This window comes from Ipomoea nil, unplaced genomic scaffold, assembly GCF_001879475.1.
Source record: "Ipomoea nil cultivar Tokyo-kokei standard unplaced genomic scaffold, Asagao_1.1 scaffold2280, whole genome shotgun sequence".
NCBI lineage: Eukaryota > Viridiplantae > Streptophyta > Magnoliopsida > Solanales > Convolvulaceae > Ipomoea > Ipomoea nil.
This window is the reverse complement of record NW_017618708.1, coordinates 520,076-543,321: the sequence shown is the minus strand read 5'-3', so window position 1 is coordinate 543,321 and position 23,246 is coordinate 520,076. Positions and strand designations below refer to the sequence as shown.

The following is a 23,246-nucleotide window of genomic DNA, read 5'->3' as shown; positions in this document are numbered from 1 at the left end:
GTTGTTGTTGAAACCAGTGCTGATAATGTTGATGTGGATCAGCCTGTGAAAAAGAGAAAGTCGAGTGAGTCTGCTAAGTCTGAAGGAGACCCAGCTATCCACCAAGTTTTCAAGACTCTACGTTCCTCTGTTAAGCAACAAGGCACTACATGTAACACCCCGTGTTACGGCCTTCAATCCTAGATTAATTATTTAATTAATCCCACTAATAATAATTAAATATGATTTAATTATGTTAGGTTTCCCCTTTAATTAATTAATAGGGTCCACCATGAACCGTGGACCCTTGCCTAAATTAGAGGCTTAAATATATAAATAGGGAACTTAGGAGGCACCTAGAAAGTAAACCTTTTAGGAATAAAGGAAGTAGGCCTTTTACTATCCAGATTATGATTAGGATCCGCTTTAATTAATATGGTCCAATGTGGACCATGGACCCTTATCCCTAAAACAAGTCCCTAGTCCTATAAGGAATAGAATTAGTAAACCCATACCATTCAGGCCCTAATTAGGAGTCTTAAATATATAAATAGGGAACTTAGGAGGCACCTAGAATTCCCAGCACAATAATCTCTCACCATCCAAAGAGTTCCAAGAATTCCCCTAGGAGACATCAAGAAAGCAAGAAAGCTTAAAGAAAGATCCTTCATAGCCAAGGAATTAATTAAGGCTAAGAGGTAACCCATGTCTCAACAAAACTTATTTTCATAGTTATGATTCCCCTTTAGGGTTTCCCCATATTATTGTGTATTAATGACTTGTGATGATTATTATTGATGATTGATGTGATGATCCCATGAGTGATCTTGATAATCTTGATATTGGGAGATTCTTGATAATTATGATGTCCTTGGTGATTATATGGAGTTCATGATGGTTATGTGTTGTTCTTGATAATTGTATGATGCCCTTGATGCTTACGTGTTATCTTACCGAATCTTGCAATTAGAAGGCGAATCGTATTCTTGTTGATATAAAACTGATTAGGACCCTAGGTTGTATCGTATGATGTTATTCTTGGGTTATCGGGTGGGGTAATCGCATGTTTGGGTGTTGATTATGTTTAGAAAAGCATGATAGGTTATATGCCGTTCGTTCCTCGTATTTGATCCGTTAATTGTCTACGTGTTGTCATTAATTGCGTTGTAAAGTGTCTAAGCATGGTTTCGGGTTCCACAATGGTTCCTGGGGCGAAATTGTGTGATAGGAGTCAGTGGGGGGTAGGGGACCCGCCACCTACCCACGGCCGGAAAACACATCTCCGGCAGCGGGCGGCCGGCGGGCGGGCAGCTGCCCGCAAGCGACCCGCTGCCCAGAACAGTAATACCAGGCGGGCAGCCGGCGGGTGGCCCCCACCCACCGGCTACCCGCTGGAAAATCATCCCCCTCGGGATCTCGGCTCCCCCGTTTGATGTTTCCCCGTCCCCCGTGGTGTCCCAACGGACTCCGTTAATCGTGCCTTTGTCTAGTTTGATATTTCGGGTACCGTTCGTAGGTTTATGAGTCTATTATATTGCATGCTAGTTGAATTGGTATCCCGTTGACCTAGGAGGAAGAAGTATGAACCCCTTAGGACTATTCTTAGTATGTGATGGATCACGCATAGGTTTTGTTATACGTTTTCTCCCCCTCCCCAATGTGTTAATGTGGGTTGCATGTACTTGCTATGTGTTATGTGTGCATGTAACCCCGAGTTGGTTAAGATCAATCGGGCTATACGGCCAGTCGGGTGGGCTGAGAACCATACCAGCTGTTAACCAGGCTGGTAGAGACCGGTGAAGTATATAAATATTATATAGGACTAAGTTCCACGCAGTCGGATGGGCTGAGAACCATACCGGCTGTTAACCAGGCTGGTAGAGACTGGTCAGGTATATAAATATTATATAGAACAAAGGTCCACAATACGGGCAGTTGAATAGGTTGAGAACCATCCCAACTGTTAACCAGGCTGGTAAAGACCGGTCAGGTATATAAATATTATGTAGGACAAAGGTCCATCAGTCGGTTGCGATCGGCTCCTCCGTAATGTGAGACGGGGCAGGTTGCTGCGGGGCCGTGTCAGTGCTATATGCGCTGACCCTCATGTATGCGCATGCGATTGGTCCTGTGGCGCCAACAAAGTGTGCTATGTGATGAGATATGGAGGAGTTGTGTTTATGGGTATATTCGGGGATGTGACTAAGGGATTTATGTTGGGGATTGTTTATGTTGAGTTATGATTATTGTTTATGCCTTGCCTTATCTGCCTTATCTGTTGTGAACTACATATGCTTGTTATAACTGTTGATTATGTCTAGACTTATCTGTCGAGTCATTCCCGGTTTTAAAGCTAGAGTTCGTAGGATATATCTTAATGCTCAAAATAGTTTTCGTATATCTATATATACCTCTATATGTATTGTATTTCAACGCGTTGGAGTGGGTTACCAGCATCTCTCGCTGAACAGATATATTTGGCTTTCAGGCACAGAAGATTAAGTCACTGGAGCGCGCTAGAACTCGGAGTGTAGAAATAGATAGTTTCCCTTTCGGCCTGCGTGCCATGTTTATACATTTATGCTTTTGAGGATATTAGTTAGTTAGCCTGTGCATCTGGGTTCTCTAGCCTAGGTGTGGCATTGCACCCCGAACACTTGTATTATATTCTGGGATTTAATAAGATTCTACCTTTATTATCAGCTTTAAAAAGTCTTAAAAATCTGGGGTGTTGCAGTTGGTATCAGAGCCTAAGTTTGACCCTAGGATAAGACTCTTATGACCGTACTTTAGGACATTAGGCTTGAACTCTAGGTATCTAGGAACATAGGACTCAGGAATCTTAGGACGCGCGGTGAGATTGTGAAACCTACACATAACCTCCCCTCACTTTATCCCTCCATGACTTAAAGAACCCCCCTACGCTTACCACACCAAGGTAAGGGTGTAGCACACTGACCCATCACTACAATAAATATTGGCCCTAAAGACCAGCAGCACGGCGCCAACAAGAAGACAGTCAAAGACCCCACACTCCTCGCAGAACGAATCCGAACCTTCAACAAAATCCTTGGGTTAATGGAATGCCCAGGGGGGCACTGCGTAGAGATAGCCTCGTTCGAAGACACGAGGCTGATCCTTGATAAATCCAAAAAGGACCCACTTATGGGTAACAACCGGGGATCCAACTAGGAGTGCCTAGGGGCACGACTACAAGGGCGATTCCACCCCGCACCCGCAAGGGCAACCACGTACAAGAAATCCCCCACCACCTCCGTCGAACACAAACGCAGACTTCGCCCGACAAGTCTCTAACCATCGACCACCCACGTCCTCAGGAGAAGAGGATCCCGTAATCCTAGGAGAATGGATCCGAACCCTCGACAAAATCCTCGAGTTAGTAGGACGCCCAGAGGAACGCCGCGTGGAGGTAGCCTCGTTCTACTTCGGACACGAGGCCGATCTCTGGTAAATCCACGAGGGTCCCACTTACCAACAAGAACCTGGGTTCAACTGGGAACACCTCAAGGCGCAACTTCGAGAGCGGTTTTATCCAACACACGTAAAAGCATCCATGTACGAAGACTTTCTCCATCTAAGACAAGGGACAACTACCGTCATGGAATACCAACAAACGATCCCTTGAACTAGCACGCTTCACACTAGAACTAGTCCCACCGAGGTAACCGGAGTAGAGAGATTCGTATCGGGCCTCAACTTTGAAGCCCGAAAAGCACTGGTGGTAAGCAGACCTCGGACTCTCAATGAGGCTTACTCGAGTGCCGCTAATCTCTACCGAATCCAACTACTCCAAACGCGGAATCCAGGAACAAACCCGAAAGAAGAAGTAACAGAAGTGGAAAGCCGCTCCCTCCAGCATGAGCGAACCCTTTCGGAACTAGTCACGAATGGGCGCAACTATCCCAGCCCGGAGACTGGGAACGCCAATTAGAATGCAAGGAAGTAAGGTAGTACGTCAACGAAACCCTTTCCTAATCATTGGCACGAATCACCGAAAGAGGCTCGATATGACAAGAAGAGGCAACGAACACATGGAAAGTATCATACAACTAGAACCTCCCAGCAATAAGGATCTTACCTTGGAACAAGGACCTTGATGGTTTTAAGGCACCGTGAGAAGTACATGAGACACGCAAAGTCGCCAATACACCGTGCGACGTCAAGGGCAGTCAATCAAATGCATCCCAAGGAAGGGAAATGCATCACCGAGCACTCGGTCACCAAAGGATTGAACAAAGAGCGGGCGACAAGCCGAACTCCAAGAAGATCCAAGAGAGCTTACCCTTAATCAAGCAAGGAAAAGACGAAGTTGGTTTATAACCAAACTACCCGGTGAAGATGACGAGGTTGCTGATTAGAAACCGGACCCGACCTACTAAGCGGAACGAACATACAAGAGTCTTGACTCATCTAGAACTCGTGCTTAAGGATCAATAAACGTTGTACGATGGGTCATCCTATGTATTCAAGCCCCTTTTAGTGCACAAGGGCATGGGACTTGTGAGCACAAGAATCGGTGCCTTTTTGGGGCCTTTCCCGAGGGAATTGACTCTTCCTAGTCATTTTCCCGCAGGTCCCCAACGGGTCCTTGACGGGTCCTTGGCAGGAGCTTGGCAGGCGGACAACCGCCCACCTCGCGCCCACTGGTACAATGTGCTGATTTCTTAACCCCTCATTTTATTGATTTTTGGCGCACTTGCGTGCCTCGATTGATGAAAATGAGTCTTGGGTGAGGAACCATGGGCCACCCAAACATAGTGTCCTACGCACGAGGCACCATCGGAAAATCCCAATCAATTGCATTACACGAGTAATTGAAGTTGGATTCTACGATACAACCGACTTGGGATGTTTGGCGTAAAGGATTGCGCAAACCAAGGAGGCGAGTTGGGAACTCGTGCCAAGAACCCACGAAGACCTTAAAAGTCAAAATGCTAAGGATGGACCGGGGGTCCTCCAAACCATGGATATCGTTCAAGCAAATCAGAGGACTCCTTACAAGTTGTATAGGAACCAAGAACTACGTAGTCCATGGTGCTAAGCAAAAAGGTAAAGAACACATTTGTGCCAAGACCTCAAGAGTCATTAAGGACCCACAAGGAAACGAGATGACTCGTAAAGACACCGAGTCATCCCACAACGAGATTAGGTAACCTACTGCGCTTCAAGAAGGAAAATAGCATGCAAGGACACCTTCATCATTAAAAGTTACACAAAAAGGGCACCACAAGCCGAACCTCGGGGAAGACATGAAGTCTTACTAAGAACTTCATCCACTAACGAGGAGATGAAATTCAAATATGGAGAGAAATTCAACCCAAAGTCTAGCGACTCACAAGAGACTTTGGGAAGAATTTGGGAAGTGCGCCCTAAAAGATTGGCTTGGTCGACCCAACTTGGCCAAGACCTTGGACGCATTAAAGAGGTAAGTGTTAAATCACTACGGGAAACTCCCTCAAGATAGAAGAGAAGGATGAAACCTTAGCCTGGGAAGCAAGGTCTAACAAGGATCTTAAAGTCAAGCAAGCGCCAACACCGAGGCAGGAGGATCAACGGCTCGTCGACGCATCGTGATCAAAACATCAAACCAGATTATTCACTTGAGATCAAGAACCCTTAACCCATCCTAGCCGAATTCCTTTCCCTTCCTCGGAAAATCGGCCCCGTCCTTATTTCAAAACCCTTTCTACCCTTCAAACCCCATTCTTGATTCCATGTTTTAACGACTTCGCACAAGGCGACAACCTCACAACCTAAGTTGCGACCTCGAAAACCTTGATCCTAATTATTGAATTCAATTTGTCCTCAAGTTGAAACCCACTCTCTTAGTCTTGTAAGCCTAATCGTTCCCAAAAACCCAACACACATAGATATACAACTATACAGTTTCCCCATAGAATACCTTCTCTATAGGACCACCGTTCTACTCTTGACTCGTTAACCCTACAATGATTTCTAAGCTTCGGGGACGAAGCTTCTCGTAAGGGGGGGAGAGTGTAACACCCCGTGTTACGGCCTTCAATCCTGGATTAATTATTTAATTAATCCCGCTAATAATAATTAAATATGATTTAATTATGTTAGGTTTCCCCTTTAATTAATTAATAGGGTCCACCATGAACCGTGGACCCTTGCCTAAATTAGAGGCTTAAGCCTATTAGGAATAAAGAAAGTAAACCTTTTACCATTCAGATCCTAATTAGGAATCCTAGACCTAGTTATCTATTAGGAATAAAGGAAGTAGGCCTTTTACTATCCAGATTATGATTAGGATCCGCTTTAATTAATATGGTCCAATGTGGACCATGGACCCTTATCCCTAAAACAAGTCCCTAGTCCTATAAGGAATAGAATTAGTAAACCCATACCATTCAGGCCCTAATTAGGAGTCTTAAATATATAAATAGGGAACTTAGGAGGCACCTAGAATTCCCACCACAATAATCTCTCACCATCCAAAGAGTTCCAAGAATTCCCCTAGGACACATCAAGAAAGCAAGAAAGCTTAAAGAAAGATCCTTCATAGCCAAGGAATTAATTAAGGCTAAGAGGTAACCCATGTCTCAACAAAACCTATTTTCATAGTTATGATTCCCCCTTAGGGTTTCCCCATATTATTGTGTATTAATGACTTGTGATGATTATTATTGATGATTGATGTGATGATCCCATAAGGGATCTTGATAATCTTGATATTGGGAGATTCTTGATAATTATGATGTCCTTGGTGATTATATGGAGTTCTTGATGGTTATGTGTTGTTCTTGATAATTGTATGATGCCCTTGATGCTTACGTGTTATTCTTACCGAATCTTGCAATTAGAAGGCGAATCGTATTCTTGTTGATATAAAACTGATTAGGACCGTAGGTTGTATCGTATGATGTTATTCTTGGGTTATTGGGTGGGGTAATCGCATGTTTGGGTGTTGATTATGTTTAGAAAAGCATGATAGGTTATATGCCGTTCGTTCCTCGTATTTGATCCGTTAATTGTCTACGTGTTGTCGTTAATTGCGTTGTAAAGTGTCTAAGCATGGTTTCGGGTTCCACAATGGATCCCGGGGCGAAATTGTGTGATAGGAGTCAGTGAGGGGTAGGGGACCCGCCACCTACCCACGGCCGGAAAACACATCTCCGGCAGCGAGCGGCCGGTGGGCGGGCAGCTGCCCGCCGGCGACCCGCTGCCCGGAACAATAATACCCGGCGGGCAGCCGGCGGGTGGCCTCCCACCCACCGGCTACCCGCTGGAAAATCATCCCCCTCGGGATCTCGGCTCCCCGTTTTATGTTTCCCCGTCCCCCGTGGTGTCCCGACGGACTCCGTTAATCGTGCCTTTGTCTAGTTTGATATTTCGGGTACCGTTCGTAGGTTTATGAGTCTATTATATTGCATGCTAGTTGAATTGGTATCCCGTTGACCTAGGAGGAAGAAGTATGAACCCCTTAGGACTATTCTTAGTATGTGATGGATCACGCATAGGTTTTGTTATATGTTTTCTCCCCCTCCCCAATGTGTTAATGTGGGTTGCATGTACTTGCTATGTGTTATGTGTGCATGTAACCCCGAGTTGGTTAAGATCAATCGGGCTATACGGGCAGTCGGGTGGGCTGAGAACTATACCGGCTGTTAACCAGGCTGGTAGAGACCGGTCAGGTATATAAATATTATATAGGACTAAGTTCCACTATACGGGTGGTCGGATGGGCTGAGAACCATACCGGCTGTTAACCAGGCTGGTAGAGACCGGTCAGGTATATAAATATTATATAGGACAAAGGTCCACTATACGGGCAGTTGAATGGGCTGAGAACCATCCCAACTGTTAACCAGGCTGGTAAAGACCGGTCAGGTATATAAATATTATGTAGGACAAAGGTCCATCAGTCGGTTGCGATCGGCTCCTCCGTAATGTGAGACGGGGCAGGGTGCTGCGGGGCCATGACAGAGCTATATGCGCTGACCTTCATGTATGGGCATGTGATTGGTCCTGTGGCGCCAACAAAGTGTGCTATGTGATGAGATATGGAGGAGTTGTGTTCATGGGTATATTGGGGGATGTGACTAAGGGATTTATGTTGGGGATTGTTTATGTTGAGTTATGATTATTGTTTATGCCTTGCCTTATCTGCCTTATCTGTTGTGAACTACATATGCTTGTTATAACTGTTGATTGTGTCTAGCCTTATCTGTCGAGTCATTCCCGGTTTTAAAGCTAGAGTTCGTAGGATATATCTTCATGCTCAAAATGGTTTTCGTATATCTATATATACCTCTATATGTATTGTATTTCAACGCGTTGGAGTGGGTTACCAGCATCTCTCGCTGAACAGATATATTTGGCTTTCAGGCACAGAAGATTATGTCACTGGAGCGCGCTAGAACTCGGAGTGTAGAAATAGATAGTTTCCCTTTCGGCCTGCGTGCCATGTTTATACATTTATGCTTTTGAGGATATTAGTTAGTTAGCCTGTGCATCTGGGTTCTCTAGCCTAGGTGTGGCATAGCACCCCGAACACTTGTATTATAGTCTGGGATTTAATAAGATTCTACCTTTATTATCAGCTTTAAAAAGTCTTAAAAATCTGGGGTGTTACACTACTGCTGCTCAAGCTTCTTCTGCACCAGCCCCCTCTGTCAGAAAAGGGAAACCTACCACAAGGTCAAGAGGTCGAAGTGTAACTCCGGAGGTTCCACCTATTGAAGGAATTGGTACTACTGTTTACAAACCTCAGTTTATATCTCCTGCTGCACAAACAAAATGGGCCACTATGGTCAGAAGAGAGCTGATTGTTCAAAGAACTGTGGATAAGAATCAACTGAACTCCGTTTGCGACATCTTGCCCTTGCTGAATGAAGTTGGTCTTTTGAAAATTGTTACAGATGTTTGCCCTTACTCCAAGCTGCTCACATATGAGTTCTATTGCAATCTCAGTGATGAGATTGACAGTCTCACAGGGCCACGACCGATGCAAATCTTCATCAGAGGGAAGTGGTATGATTTTGGGCCAGATGTGATAAAAAAATACTATGGCTTGCCTACAGTGCAAGAAGAAGCTATTACTGAATGGGATGTGGTGGCCAAAACTCTTACTGGTGGACATACTACATCTTGGCCTACGGGAGATAAGGACTATTTGCTGAGCTCGCATCTCACGTCTGGATATGTCATCCTACATCACCTGGCTCTGCACAACTTGCTTCCATCAGCGCATTTCAACACGGTTGGCAAGCTTCTGGCAGGGTTCTTATTTAGAATTGGAACTAAGATGCAGTGTGATATGGGCAAATGGATTTTTTATCATGTTCTAACTCTGGTTCATCCCCGGGAACAGAAGGTAAGACTACCGTTTCCAAATCTGATTTTTGGCATCCTACCTCTCAGGGTCTTAAGCCTATGCCCAGCGAAGTGATCAGTCCGACGCTGCTATACACTGTTGATAAACGTCTTCTTTCTGGAGATCATATTAATGATGTCGTTCCTGTGACTGCCCCATCTAATTCGGAACCTGATGCTGTGAATGATGACTCTCCACATGCTAAAGATGAGAGGCTTTCCGAACAATTGAAGGCGCGAGTTGATGATCTTGAGACGGTGCACGGTATCATTGCCAAGCAACTGTCTGGTGCGCGCACTGAGCTAGCTACTGTTCTTCTCCGCATGAGCCTGTCTGATACTGCTGCTGCTGCTGAGGATCCCGTGAAGTCTGACTGTGACTCTTCCTCAAATTCTTAATCTTTGGCTACCATTGGCAAAAAGGGGGAGTAGTAACTCAGGGGGAGTTTTTGTGATCGAGTACTTTCTGGCCCTGGCTGGGCGTTATGTTTTGATGTCGTTTTCTTTTTGTTTTTAGACTGCTTTGGATCTTATGTTCTTTTTATCCTATGTAATCAGTTTGGACACTTGGGTTGCTTCTTTTAATAACCTATCTTAGTTCATTTTATATAGTTGAGTTGTTTTGCCAAATAATAGCCAAAGGGGGAGTTTGTTAGTGTTTTTATGTTCAAAAACCCCATATTATAATTGGCAATATTATTATGGCATACTAAGATAGGTTTAAAGTCTGTCCGGTTGGGTCTACAGTTTACTGATCAAGCAGAAGCAACGACAGAAGAATTGACACTGAAGATCTGATTTAGGAAAGCTGTTTCCTTAAGAGTCTTACGCGGTTTTATCAGCTCAGTATGGAAAGACGATCAGCGTATCTTCAATGAAGGTAATGGACCTAATCAGCTGAGATTATATTCCTCTTTTATAGTCCTACCTTCTACAATCAAAGATCTTTTATGGAGAGTTTTTATAGAAGGATCTATAAGTACCAGTTCTTTAAGGGAACTAGGGTTACGCCAAATAAGTAGAAGAAACACTCCATATCAGTTTGATGAGTCTAGATCTTTGATGGTCATGCACCTTCTCAATACAACATGTTCATGGTGATTAAGATGATGAACTTGAGAAGATTTACTGCTGCTTAAACGAAAGGACACTAAGATCACACTGTTGTGGGAACAACCTTATAGAGCGTCACTGAAGTGGACTGCATCAGAGCTGGTTCTCCAAGTGAAGGGATTTCATTGGACTTCTGTATGCATGGCTCTCCATCTTCAACAATCCACTAGACCTGTGTAGACTGGGTATGTACCTTGTGTGGGGCACTTGGGTAAGAATATTGTATATCTACCTTTGTGATCGTCCCCCAGACGTAGATACACACCGAATCGAACTGGGTAAACATTGTGAGTGTTCGTTCAGTGTGTTTGTTTATTTTTCTCTGATGTTCTCTTCATGATCTATCATTACTAAGTAGGTGCTTAACTGAATTAATCAGTATTCTAAGTCAGCAAACTTTTTCTAATAATTTACGTAAAATAAGGAAATGCAAAATTACAATATATAACTTGAAAAAATGTTTTAAGAGTTAATACCATATGAGGTCCTTGGAGTATAGTGGTTTTGCCACGTTTATTTAGTCCTAAAATTTCAAATTGACAATATGTGATTCCTTGACTTTCAAATTTAACCATTCGTGGTCCAAGTTAACCACTTGTGGTCCATCAACTATTAAATTTTTACAAACCATGGTCCTTTCAAGAGTATCACGACTGGTTAAATTAAATTTAAAAACTTGAAGGAGCATGGGTGGTTAACTTGGACCACGAATGGTTAAATTTGAAATTCGAAGGACCACAGATGGTCAATTCGAAATTTTAAGACTAAAAGTGTCAAAACCACTATACTCGGATGACCTCAAATAGTATTAACTCAATGGTTAAATTTGTTGCAAGTATGCTATACTTTGATCTCATGTATCATTTAGGGTTCAATTATGCTAGAGAAACTTTGGAATTATATTGTGTGTAGCTATAAAAATAGGACACACATGCAATTACATACACTACTTACAATTTCAATCTCACTTTGAACAAATGGGATTGGAAGAAGATTCACATTAATTTGTAGGTTATTTGTTTGATAAATTGTTCCAATTGAAATTGAAATGCCATAAGAATTTGAGTCTTTGCTAATCGGTAGTCCAATGACAGAGAATATCATTGACACCTTTGTTACCTCTTCCGTGATCGTTGATAAATCTTTCAATGATCACGAGTTAAACATCACATAGCATTAATACTCGAGTTGGCCTAGTCTTTTCTATTATTTCAGTACTTGCTACTTGGATTGCTTCCATTATATCCCTACGTTAATTTGTAAGAACTGCTTCTGATTAATTAACTTGTCCATGCTTCACTTGCTTTCTATTTGACATTTCTTTTGGCCCACTCTTTAAAAATGATATCTGATGTGAAAATAAACTTTCACACAAACATGCCACTAAAATTTACACCTCACAGCGGATTCGTGGCGCAATGGTAGCGCGTCTGACTCCAGATTAGAAGGTTGCGTGTTCAATTCACGTCGGGTTCAATTCCCCTATCTATCACGAATTATATTTTTCCTCACCATAACGCCGGAATTTAGAATATAATTAAACTATTACAAAATAACAATTTAACTGCCCGTCTAGCTCAGTTAGTAGAGCGCAAGGCTCTTAACCTTGTGGTCGTGGTTTTTAGCCCCACGGTGGGCGTTTTCATATTTCCACTAGGCTATCATTTGTCTATATTACATTATTTACACTCCGATATACGGTGGGCGTTTTCATATTTCCACTAGGCTACCATTTGTCTATATTACATTATTTACACTCCAATATACAGAATCAGAATCAGTGAGAGGGAGACACACACACAAAATCAATATTGAACCAAAAGAAAAAAAGAAACACCAACTAAGAAACCGCCATTAAAGCATTATATATAACTTTAAAAAATGTTTTAAGAGTTAATACCATCTGAGGTCCTCGGAGTATAGTGGTTTTGCAACGTTTAATTAGTCCGAGACTTTCAAATAGACAATATGTGATTCTTCAACTTTCGAATTTAACCATTCGAGGTCCATGTTAACCACCTGTGGTCCTTCAACTATTAAATTTTAACCAACCATGGTCCTTTCAAGAGGATCACGACTGGTTAAATTAAATTTAAAAACTTGATGGAGCATTGGTGGTTAACTTGGACCACGAATGGTTAAATTTGAAAGTCGAAGGACAACAGATGGTCAATTCGAAAGTTTAAGACTAAACGTGACAAAACCACTATACTCGTATGACCTAAAATAGTATTAACTCAATGGTTAAATTTGTTGCATGTATGCTATACTTTGATCTCTTGTATCATTTAGGGTTCAATTATGCTTGAGAAACTTTGGAATTATATTGTGTGTAGCTATAAAAATAGGACACATATGCAGTTAGATACACTACTTACAATTTCAATCTCACTTTGAATAAATGGGATTAGAAGAAGATTGATATTAATTTGTAGGTTATTTGTTTGATAAATTGTTCCAATTAAAATTGAATTGCCATAAGAATATGAGTCTTTGCTAAGGGGTAGTCCAATGACTGAGAATATCATTGACACCTTTGTTACCTCTTCCGTGATCGTTGCTAAATCTTTCAATGATCAGGAGTTAAACATCACATAGCATTTATACGAGAGTTGGCCTAGTCTTTTCTATTATTTCAGTACTTGCTACTTGGATTGCTTCCATTATATCCCTATGTTAATTTGTAAGAACTACTTCTGATTAAATAACTTGTCCATGCTTCACTTGCTTTCTATTTGACATTTCCTTTGGCCCACTCTTTAAAAACGATATCTGATGTGAAAATAAACTTTCACACAAACATACCACTAAAATTTACACCTCATATCGGATCCGTGGCGCAATGGTAGCGTGTCTGACTCCGGATCAGAAGGTTGTGTGTTCGCTTCACGTCGGGTTTAATTCTCCTATCCATTATGGATTATCTTTTTTCCTCACAATAACGCTGGAATTTAGAATATTATTACACTATTAAAAATAACAATTTAACGGCCCGTTTAGCTCAATTGGTAGAGCGCAAGGCTCTTAACCTTGTGGTCATGGGTTTGAGCCCCACGGTGGGCATTTTCATATTTCCACTAGGCTACCATTTGTCTATATTATATTATTTAGACTCCAATATACAGAATCAGTGAGAGGGAGACACACACACAAAATCAATATTGAACCCAAAGAAAAAAAGGCACACCAACTAAGAAACCGCCATTAAAACGTTATATATAACTTTAAAAATGTTTTAGGAGTTTATACCATCTGAGGTCCTCGGAGTATAGTTCCACTAGGCTACCATTTGTGTATATTACATTATTTACACTCCAATATACAGAATCAGTGAGAGGGAGACACACACACAAAATCAATATTGAACCCAAAGAAAAAAAGGCGAACCAACTAAGAAACCGCCATTAAAGCGTTATATATAACTTTAAAAATGTTTTAAGACTTAATACCATCTGAGGTCCTCGGAGTATAATGCTTTTGCCACCTTTAATTAGTCCCAAACTTTCAAATTGACAATATGTAATTCTTCGACTTTCGAATTTAACCATTCGAGGTCCATGTTAACCACCTGTGGTCCTTCAACTATTAAATTTTAACCAACCATGGTCCTTTCAAGAGGATCACGACTGGTTAAATTAAATTTAAAAACTTGATGGAGCATTGGTGGTTAACTTGGACCACGAATGGTTAAATTTGAAAGTCGAAGGACAACAGATGGTTAATTCGAAAGTTTAAGACTAAACGTGACAAAACCACTATACTCGGATGACCTAAAATAGTATTAACGCAATGGTTAAATTTGTTGCATGTATGATATAATTTGATCTCTTGTATCATTTAGGGTTTAATTATGCTTGAGAAACTTTGGAATTATATTGTGTGTAGCTATAAAAATAGGACACATATGCAGTTAGATACACTACTTACAATTTCAATCTCACTTTGAATAAATGGGATTAGAAGAAGATTGACATTAATTTTTAGGTTATTTGTTTGCTAAATTGTTCCAATTAAAATTGAATTGCCATAAGAATATGAGCCTTTGCTAAGGGGTAGTCCAATGACTGAGTATATCATTGACACCTTTGTTACCTCTTCCGTGATCGTTGCTAAATCTTTCAATGATCAGGAGTTAAACATCACATAGCATTTATACGAGTGTTCGCCTAGTCTTTTCTATTATTTCAGTACTTGCTACTTGGAATGCTTCCATTATATCCCTATGTTAATTTGTAAGAACTGCTTCTGGTTAATTAACTTGTCCATGCTTCACTTGCTTTCTATTTGACATTTCTTTTAGCCCGCTCTTTAAAAACGATATCTGATGTGAAAATAAACTTTCACACTAACATACCACTAAAATTTACACCTCACAGCGGATCTGTGGCGCAATGGTAGCGCGTTTGACTCCAGATCAGAAGGTTGCGTGTTCGATTCACGTCGGGTTCAATTCCCCACGGATTATCTTTTTCCTCACCATAACGCCAGAATTTAGAATATTATTACACTATTACAAAATAACAATTTAACAGCCCGTCTAGCTCAGTTGGTAGAGCGCAAGGCTCTTAATCTTGTGGTCGTGGGTTTGAGCCCCAAGGTGGGCGTTTTCATATTTCCACTAGGCTACCATTTGTCTATATTACATTAATTACACTCCAATATACAGAATCAGTGAGAGAGAGACACACACAAAATCAATATTGAACCCAAAGAAAAAAAGACACACCAACTAAGAAACCGCCATTAAAGCAAGTTATATATAACTTTAAAAAATGTTTTAAGAGTTTATACCATCTGAGGTCCTCGGAGTATAGTGGTTTTGCCACGTTTAATTATTCCTAAACTTTCAAATTGACAATATGTAATTTTCCGACTTTCGAATTTAACCATTCGTGGTCCAAGTTAACCACCTGTAGTCCTTCAACTATTAAATTTTAACAAACCATGGTCCTTTCAAGAGGATCACGACTGGTTAAATTAAATTAAAAACTTGATGGAGCATGGGTGGTTAACTTGGACCACGAATGGTTAAATTTGAAAGTCGAAGGACAACAGATGGTCGATTCGAAACTTTAAGACTAAACGTGACAAAACCACTATACTCGGATGACCTAAAATAGTATTAACTCAATGGTTAAATTTGTTGCATGTATGATATAATTTGATCTCTTGTATCATTTAGGGTTCAATTATGCTTGAGAAACTTTGGAATTATATTGTGTGTAGCTATAAAAATAGGACACATATGCAGTTAGATACACTACTTACAATTTCAATCTCACTTTGAATAAATGGGATTAGAAGAAGATTGACATTAATTTTTAGGTTATTTGTTTGATAAATTGTTCCAATTAAAATTGAATTCCCATAAGAATATGAGTCTTTGCTAAGGGGTAGTTCAATGACTGAGAATATCGTTGACACCTTTGTTACCTCTTCCGTGATCGTTGCTAAATCTTTCAATGATCAGGAGTTAAACATCACAAAGCATTTATACGAGAGTTGGCCTAGTCTTTTCTATTATTTCAGTACTTGCTACTTGGATTGCTTCCATTATATCCGTATGTTAATTTGTAAGAACTGCTTCTGGTTAATCAACTTGTCCACGCTTCACTTGCTTTCTATTTGACATTTCTTTTGGCCCGCTCTTTAAAAACGATATCTGATGTGAAAATAAACTTTCACACTAACATACCACTAAAATTTACACCTCACAGCGGATCTGTGGCGCAATGGTACCGCGTCTGACTCCGGATCAGAAGGTTGTGTGTTCGCTTCACGTCGGGTTCAATTCCCCTATCCATCACGGATTATCTTTTTCCTCACCATAACGCCGGAATTTAGAATATTATTACACTATTACAAAATAACAATTTAACAGCCCGTCTAGCTCAGTTGGTAAGGCGCAAGGCTCTTAATCTTGTGGTCGTGGGTTTGAGCCCCACGGTGGGCGTTTTCATATTACCACTAGGCTACCATTTGTCTATATTACATTATTTACACTCCAATATACAGAATCAGTGAGAGAGAGACACACACAAAATCAATATTGAACCCAAAGAAAAAAAGACACACCAACTAAGAAACCGCCATTAAAGCATTATATATAACTTTAAAAAATGTTTTAAGAGTTTATACCATCTGAGGTCCTTGGAGTATAGTGGTTTTGCCACGTTTAATTATTCCTAAACTTTCAAATTGACAATATGTAATTTTCCGACTTTCGAATTTAACCATTCGTGGTCCAAGTTAACCACCTATAGTCCTTCAACTATTAAATTTTATCCAACCATGGTCCTTTCAAGAGGATCACGACTGGTTAAATGAAATTAAAAACTTGATGGAGCATGGGTGGTTAACTTGGACCACGAATGGTTAAATTTGAAAGTCGAAGGACAACAGATGGTCAATTCGAAAGTTTAAGACTAAACGTGACAAAACTACTATACTCGGATGACCTAAAATAGTATTAACTCAATGGTTAAATTTGTTGCATGTATGATATAATTTGATCTCTTGTATCATTTAGGGTTCAATTATGCTTGAGAAACTTTGGAATTATATTGTGTGTAGCTATAAAAATAGGACACATATGCAATTAGATACACTACTTACAATTTCAATCTCACTTTGAATAAATGTGATTGGAAGAAGATTCACATTAATTTGTAGGTTATTTGTTTGATAAATTGTTCCAATTAAAATGGAATTGCCATAAGAATATGAGTCTTTGCTAAGGGGTAGTCCAAAGACTGAGAATATCATTGACACCTTTGTTACCTCTTCCGTGATCGTTGCTAAATCTTTCAATAATCAGGAGTTAAACATCACATAGCATTTATACGAGAGTTGGCCTAGTGTTTTCTATTATTTCAGTACTTGCTACTTGGATTGCTTCCATTATATCCCTATGTTAATTTGTAAGAACTGCTTCTGATTAATTTACTTGTCCATGCTTCACTTGCTTTCTATTTGACATTTCCTTTGGCCCACTCTTTAAAAACGATATCTGATGTGAAAATAAACTTTCACACTAACATACCACTAAAATTTACACCTCAAAGCGGATCCGTGGCGCAATGGTAGCGCGTCTGACTCCAGATCAAAAGGTTGCGTGTTCGATTCACGTCGGGTTCAATTCCCCTATCCATTATAGATTATATTTTTCCTCACCATAACGCCGGAATTTAGAATATTATTACACTATTACAAAATAACAATTTAACAGCCCGTCTAGCTCAGTTGGTTGAGCGCAAGGCTCTTAATCTTGTGGTCGTGGGTTAGAGCCCCACGGTGGGCGTTTTCATATTTCCACTAGGCTACCATTTGTCTATATTACATTATTTACACTCCAATATACAGAATCAGTGAGAGAGAGAGACACACAAAATAAATATTGAACCCAAAGAAAAAAAGACACACCAACTAAGAAACCGCCATTAAAGCATTATATATAACTTTTAAAAATGTTTTAAGAGTTAATACCATCTGAGGTCCTCGGAGTATAGTGATTTTGCCACGTTTAATTATTCCTAAACTTTCAAATTGACAATATGTAATTTTTCGACTTTCGAATTTAACCATTCGTGGTCCAAGTTAACCACCTGTGGACCTTCAACTATTAAATGTTAACCAACCATGGTCCTTTCAAGAGGATCATGACTGGTTAAATTAAATTTAAAAACTTGACGAAGCATGGGTGGTTAACTTGGACCACGAATGGTTAAATTTGAAAGTCGAAGTACAACAGATGGTCAATTCGAAAGTTTAAGACTAAACGTGACAAAACCACTGTACTCGGATGACCTGAAATAGTATTAACTCAATGGTTAAATTTGTTGCATGTATGCTATACTTTGATCTCTTGTATCATTTAGGGTTCAATTATGTTTGATAAACTCTGGAATTACATTGTGTGTAGCTATAAAAATAGGACACATATGCAGTTAGATACACAACTTACACTTTCAATCTCACTTTGAATAAATGGGATTAGAATAAGATTGGCATTAATTTGTAGGTTATTTGTTTGATAAATTGTTCCAATTAAAATTGAATTGCCATAAGAATATGAGCCTTTCTAAGGGGTAGTCTAATGACTGAGAATATCGTTGACACCTTTGTTACCTCTTCCGTGATCGTTGCTAAATCTTTCAATAATCAGGAGTTAAACATCACATAGCATTTATATGAGAGTTGGCATAGTCTTTTCTATTATTTCAGTACTTGCTACTTGGATTGCTTCCATTATATCCCTATGTTAATTTGTAAGAACTGCTTCTGATTAATTAACTTGTCCATGCTTCACTTGCTTTCTATTTGACATTTTCTTTGGCCCACTCTTTAAAAACGATATCTGATGTGAAAATAAACTTTCACACAAACATACCACTAAAATTTACACCTCACAGCGGATCCGTGGCGCAACGGTAGCGCGTCTGACTCCGGATCAGAAGGTTGTGTGTTTGCTTCACGTCGGGTTCAATTCTCCTATCCATCACGAATTATCTTTTTCCTCACAATAACGTCGGAATTTAGAATATTATTACACTATTACAGAATAACAATTTAACAGCCCGTCTAGCTCAGTTGGTAGAGCGCATGGCTCTTAACCTTGTGGTCGTGGGTTTGAGCCCCACGGTGGGCGTTTTCATATTATTTACACTCCAATATACAGAATCAGTGAGAGGGAGACACACACACAAAATCAATATTGAACCCAAAGACGAAAAGGCACACCAACTAAGAAACCGCCATTAAAGCGTTATATATAACTTTAAAAATGTTTTAAGAGTTAATACCATCTGAGGTCCTCGGAGTATAGTGGTTTTGCCACCTTTAATTAGTCCCAAACTTTCAAATTGACAATATGAAATTCTTCGATTTTCGAATTTAACCATTCGAGGTCCATGTTAACCACCTGTGGTCCTTCAACTATTAAATTTTAACCAACCATGGTCCTTTCAAGAGGATCACAACTGGTTAAATTAAATTAAAAACTTGATGGAGCATGGGTGGTTAACTTGGACCACGAATGGTTAAATTTGAAAGTCGAAGGACAACAGATGGTCAATTCGAATGTTTAAGACTAAACGTGACAAAACCACTATACTCGGATGACCTACCTAAAATAGTATTAACTCAATGGTTAAATTTGTTGCATGTAGGATATAATTTGATCTCTTGTATCATTTAGGGTTCAATTATGCTTGAGAAACTTTGGAATTATATTGTGTGTAGCTATAAAAATAGGACACATATGCAGTTAGATACACTACTTACAATTTCAATCTCACTTTGAATAAATGGGATTAGAAGAAGATTGACATTAATTTTTAGGTTATTTGTTTGATAAATTGTTCCAATTAAAATTGAATTGCCATAAGAATTTGAGTCTTTGCTAAGGGGTAGTCCAATGACTGAGTATATCATTGACACCTTTGTTACCTCTTCCGTGATCGTTGCTAAATCTTTCAATGATCAGGAGTTAAACATCACATAGCATTTATACGAGAGTTGGCCTAGTCTTTTCTATTATTTCAGTACTTGCTACTTGGATTGCTTCCATTATATCCCTATGTTAATTTGTAAGAACTGCTTCTGGTTAATTAACTTGTCCATGCTTCATTTGCTTTATATTTGACATTTATTTTGGCCGACTCTTTAAAAACGATATCTGATGTGAAAATAAACTTTCACAATAACATACCACTAAAATTTACACCTCACAGTGGATCTGTGGCGCAATGGTAGCGCGTCTGACTCTAGATCAGAAGGTTGCGTGTTCGATTCACGTCGGGTTCAATTCCCCTATCCATCAGGGATTATCTTTTTCCTCACCATAACGCCGGAGTTTAAAATATTATTACACTATTACAAAATAACAATTTAACAGCCCGTCTAGCTCAGTTGGTAGAGCGCAAGGCTCTTAATCTTGTGGTTGTGGGTTTGAGCCCCACGATGGGCGTTTTCATGTTTCCACTAGGCTACCATTTGTCTATATTTACACTCCAATATACAGAATCAGTGAGAGAGAGAGACACACACAAAATCAATATTGAACCCAAAGAAAAAAAGACACACCAACTAAGAAACCGCCATTAAAGCATTATATATAACTTTAAAAATTTTTTACAGACAGTACAAGGCGGTCCACAACCACTCCTATGCTTTTGAAAAATTTTAGAATACTCAAATTGCTCTTCGACTTCCACATTACATTCAATTGTAATTTTCTCCTTTCAATGCATGATAGAGTCATGGTTTCTAGATTTATCGAGCTCTTCGGGAGAGCTAATATCCGGACATTTTTGCGAATGTTTTGACCGATATTCCTTTGATCCCATCTCAATTGCAAAAAGGAAATACTTTTTCATGAATAACTCTCTTAGCTCTCTTGTACTTAGACTTTTCTTTTCACTACCATTAAAGCATTATATATAACTTTAAAAAATGTTTTAAGAGTTAATACCATCTGAGGTCCTCGGAGTATAGTGGTTTTGCCACGTTTAATTATTCCTAAACTTTCAAATTGACAATATGTATTTTTTCGACTTTCGAATTTAACCATTCGTGGTCCAAGTTAACCACCTGTGGTCCTTCAACTATTAAATTTTAACCAACCATGGTCCTTTCAAGAGGATCACGACTGGTTAAATTAAATTTAAAAACTTGATGGAGCATGGGTGGTTAACTTGGACCACGAATGGTTAAATTTGAAAGTCGAAGGACAACAGATGGTCAATTAGAAAGCTTAAGACTAAACGTGACAAAACCACTATACTCGGATGACCTAAAATAGTATTAACTCAATGGTTAAATTTGTTGCATGTATGATATAATTTGATCTCTTGTATCATTTAGGGTTCAATTATGCTTGAGAAACTTTGGAATTATATTGTGTGTAGCTATAAAAATAGGACACATATGCAGTTAGATACACTACTTACAATTTCAATCTCACTTTGAATAAATGGGTTTAGAAGAAGATTGACATTAATTTGTAGGTTATTTGTTTGATAAATTGTTCCAATTAAAATTGAATTGCCATAAGAATTTGAGTCTTTGCTAAGGGGTAGTCCAATGACTGAGTATATCATTGACACCTTTGTTACCTCTTCCGTGATCGTTGCTAAATCTTTCAATGATCAGGAGTTAAACATCACATAGCATTTATACGAGAGTTGGCCTAGTCTTTTCTATTATTTCAGTACTTGCTACTTGGATTGCTTCCATTATATCCCTATGTTAATTTGTAAGAACTGCTTCTGGTTAATTAACTTGTCCATGCTTCATTTGCTTTATATTTGACATTTATTTTGGCCGACTCTTTAAAAACGATATCTGATGTGAAAATAAACTTTCACAATAACATACCACTAAAATTTACACCTCATAGTGGATCTGTGGCGCAATGGTAGTGCGTCTGACTCCAGATCAGAAGGTTACGTGTTCGATTCACGTCGGGTTCAATTCCCCTATCCATCAGGGATTATCTTTTTCCTCACCATAACGCCGGAGTTTAAAATATTATTACACTATTACAAAATAACAATTTAACAGCCCGTCTAGCTCAGTTGGTAGAGCGCAAGGCTCTTAATCTTGTGGTTGTGGGTTTGAGCCCCACGATGGGTGTTTTCATGTTTCCACTAGGCTACCATTTGTCTATATTACATTATTTACACTCCAATATACAGAATCAGTGAGAGAGAGACACACACAAAATCAATATTGAACCCAAAGAAAAAAAGACACACCAACTAAGAAACCGCCATTAAAGCATTATATATAACTTTAAAAAATTTTTACAGACAGTACAAGGCGGTCCACAACCACTCCTATGCTTTTGAAAAATTTTAGAATACTCAAATTGCTCTTCGACTTCCACATTACATTCAATTGTAATTTTCTCCTTTCAATGCATGATAGAGTCATGGTTTCTAGATTTATCGAGCTCTTCGGGAGAGCTAATATCCGGACATTTTTGCGAATGTTTTGACCGATATTCCTTTGATCCCATCTCAATTGCAAAAAGGAAATACTTTTTCATGAATAACTCTCTTAGCTCTCTTGTACTTAGACTTTTCTTTTCACTACCATTAAAGCATTATATATAACTTTAAAAAATGTTTTAAGAGTTAATACCATCTGAGGTCCTCGGAGTATAGTGGTTTTCCCACGTTTAATTATTCCTAAACTTTCAAATTGACAATATGTATTTTTTCGACTTTCGAATTTAACCATTCGTGGTCCAAGTTAACCACCTGTGGTCCTTCAACTATTAAATTTTAACCAACCATGGTCCTTTCAAGAGGATCACGACTGGTTAAATTAAATTTAAAAACTTGATGGAGCATGGGTGGTTAACTTGGACCACGAATGGTTAAATTTGAAAGTCGAAGGACAACAGATGGTCAATTAGAAAGCTTAAGACTAAACGTGACAAAACCACTATACTCGGATGACCTAAAATAGTATTAACTCAATGGTTAAATTTGTTGCATGTATGCTATACTTTGATCTCTTGTATCATTTAGGGTTCAATTATGCTTGATAAACTTTGGAATTATATTGTGTGTAGCTATTAAAATAGGACACATATGCAGTTAGATACACTACTTACAATTTCGATATCACTTTGAATAAATGGGATTAGAAGAAGATTGACATTAATTTGTAGGTTATTTGTTTGATAAATTGCTCCAATTAAAATTGAATTGCCATAAGAATATGGGTCTTTGCTAAGGGGTAGTCCAATGACTGAGAATATCGTTGACACCTTTGTTACCTCTTCCGTG

The 23,246-nt window shown here is 39.3% G+C and overlaps 1 protein-coding gene and 9 non-coding genes across 10 annotated transcripts; all 10 read left to right on the top strand.

The window, feature by feature from the left end:
* The first annotated feature begins 8,770 nt into the window (after positions 1-8,770).
* On the top strand, positions 8,771-9,735 carry LOC109150728. Its single transcript, XM_019298713.1, has 2 exons — positions 8,771-9,337; positions 9,385-9,735. Exons 1-2 carry the CDS (start codon positions 8,771-8,773, stop codon positions 9,733-9,735), a joined length of 918 nt encoding a protein of 305 aa, XP_019154258.1.
* Positions 9,736-11,853: 2,118 nt separating this feature from the next.
* TRNAW-CCA lies at positions 11,854-11,925 on the top strand. The gene has a single exon. It is a non-coding gene; the product is annotated as a tRNA-Trp (tRNA).
* A 1,352-nt stretch (positions 11,926-13,277) lies between these two features.
* TRNAR-CCG lies at positions 13,278-13,349 on the top strand. Its single transcript has one exon. It is a non-coding gene; the product is annotated as a tRNA-Arg (tRNA).
* Positions 13,350-14,826: 1,477 nt separating this feature from the next.
* On the top strand, positions 14,827-14,898 carry TRNAW-CCA. Its single transcript has one exon. It is a non-coding gene; the product is annotated as a tRNA-Trp (tRNA).
* Positions 14,899-16,167: 1,269 nt separating this feature from the next.
* TRNAR-CCG lies at positions 16,168-16,239 on the top strand. Its single transcript has one exon. It is a non-coding gene; the product is annotated as a tRNA-Arg (tRNA).
* Positions 16,240-17,514: 1,275 nt separating this feature from the next.
* On the top strand, positions 17,515-17,586 carry TRNAW-CCA. The gene has a single exon. It is a non-coding gene; the product is annotated as a tRNA-Trp (tRNA).
* A 1,275-nt stretch (positions 17,587-18,861) lies between these two features.
* Positions 18,862-18,933, top strand: TRNAR-CCG. The gene has a single exon. It is a non-coding gene; the product is annotated as a tRNA-Arg (tRNA).
* A 90-nt stretch (positions 18,934-19,023) lies between these two features.
* Positions 19,024-19,096, top strand: TRNAK-CUU. The gene has a single exon. It is a non-coding gene; the product is annotated as a tRNA-Lys (tRNA).
* Positions 19,097-20,343: 1,247 nt separating this feature from the next.
* Positions 20,344-20,416, top strand: TRNAK-CUU. Its single transcript has one exon. It is a non-coding gene; the product is annotated as a tRNA-Lys (tRNA).
* A 1,432-nt stretch (positions 20,417-21,848) lies between these two features.
* On the top strand, positions 21,849-21,920 carry TRNAW-CCA. The gene has a single exon. It is a non-coding gene; the product is annotated as a tRNA-Trp (tRNA).
* Positions 21,921-23,246: the final 1,326 nt, after the last annotated feature.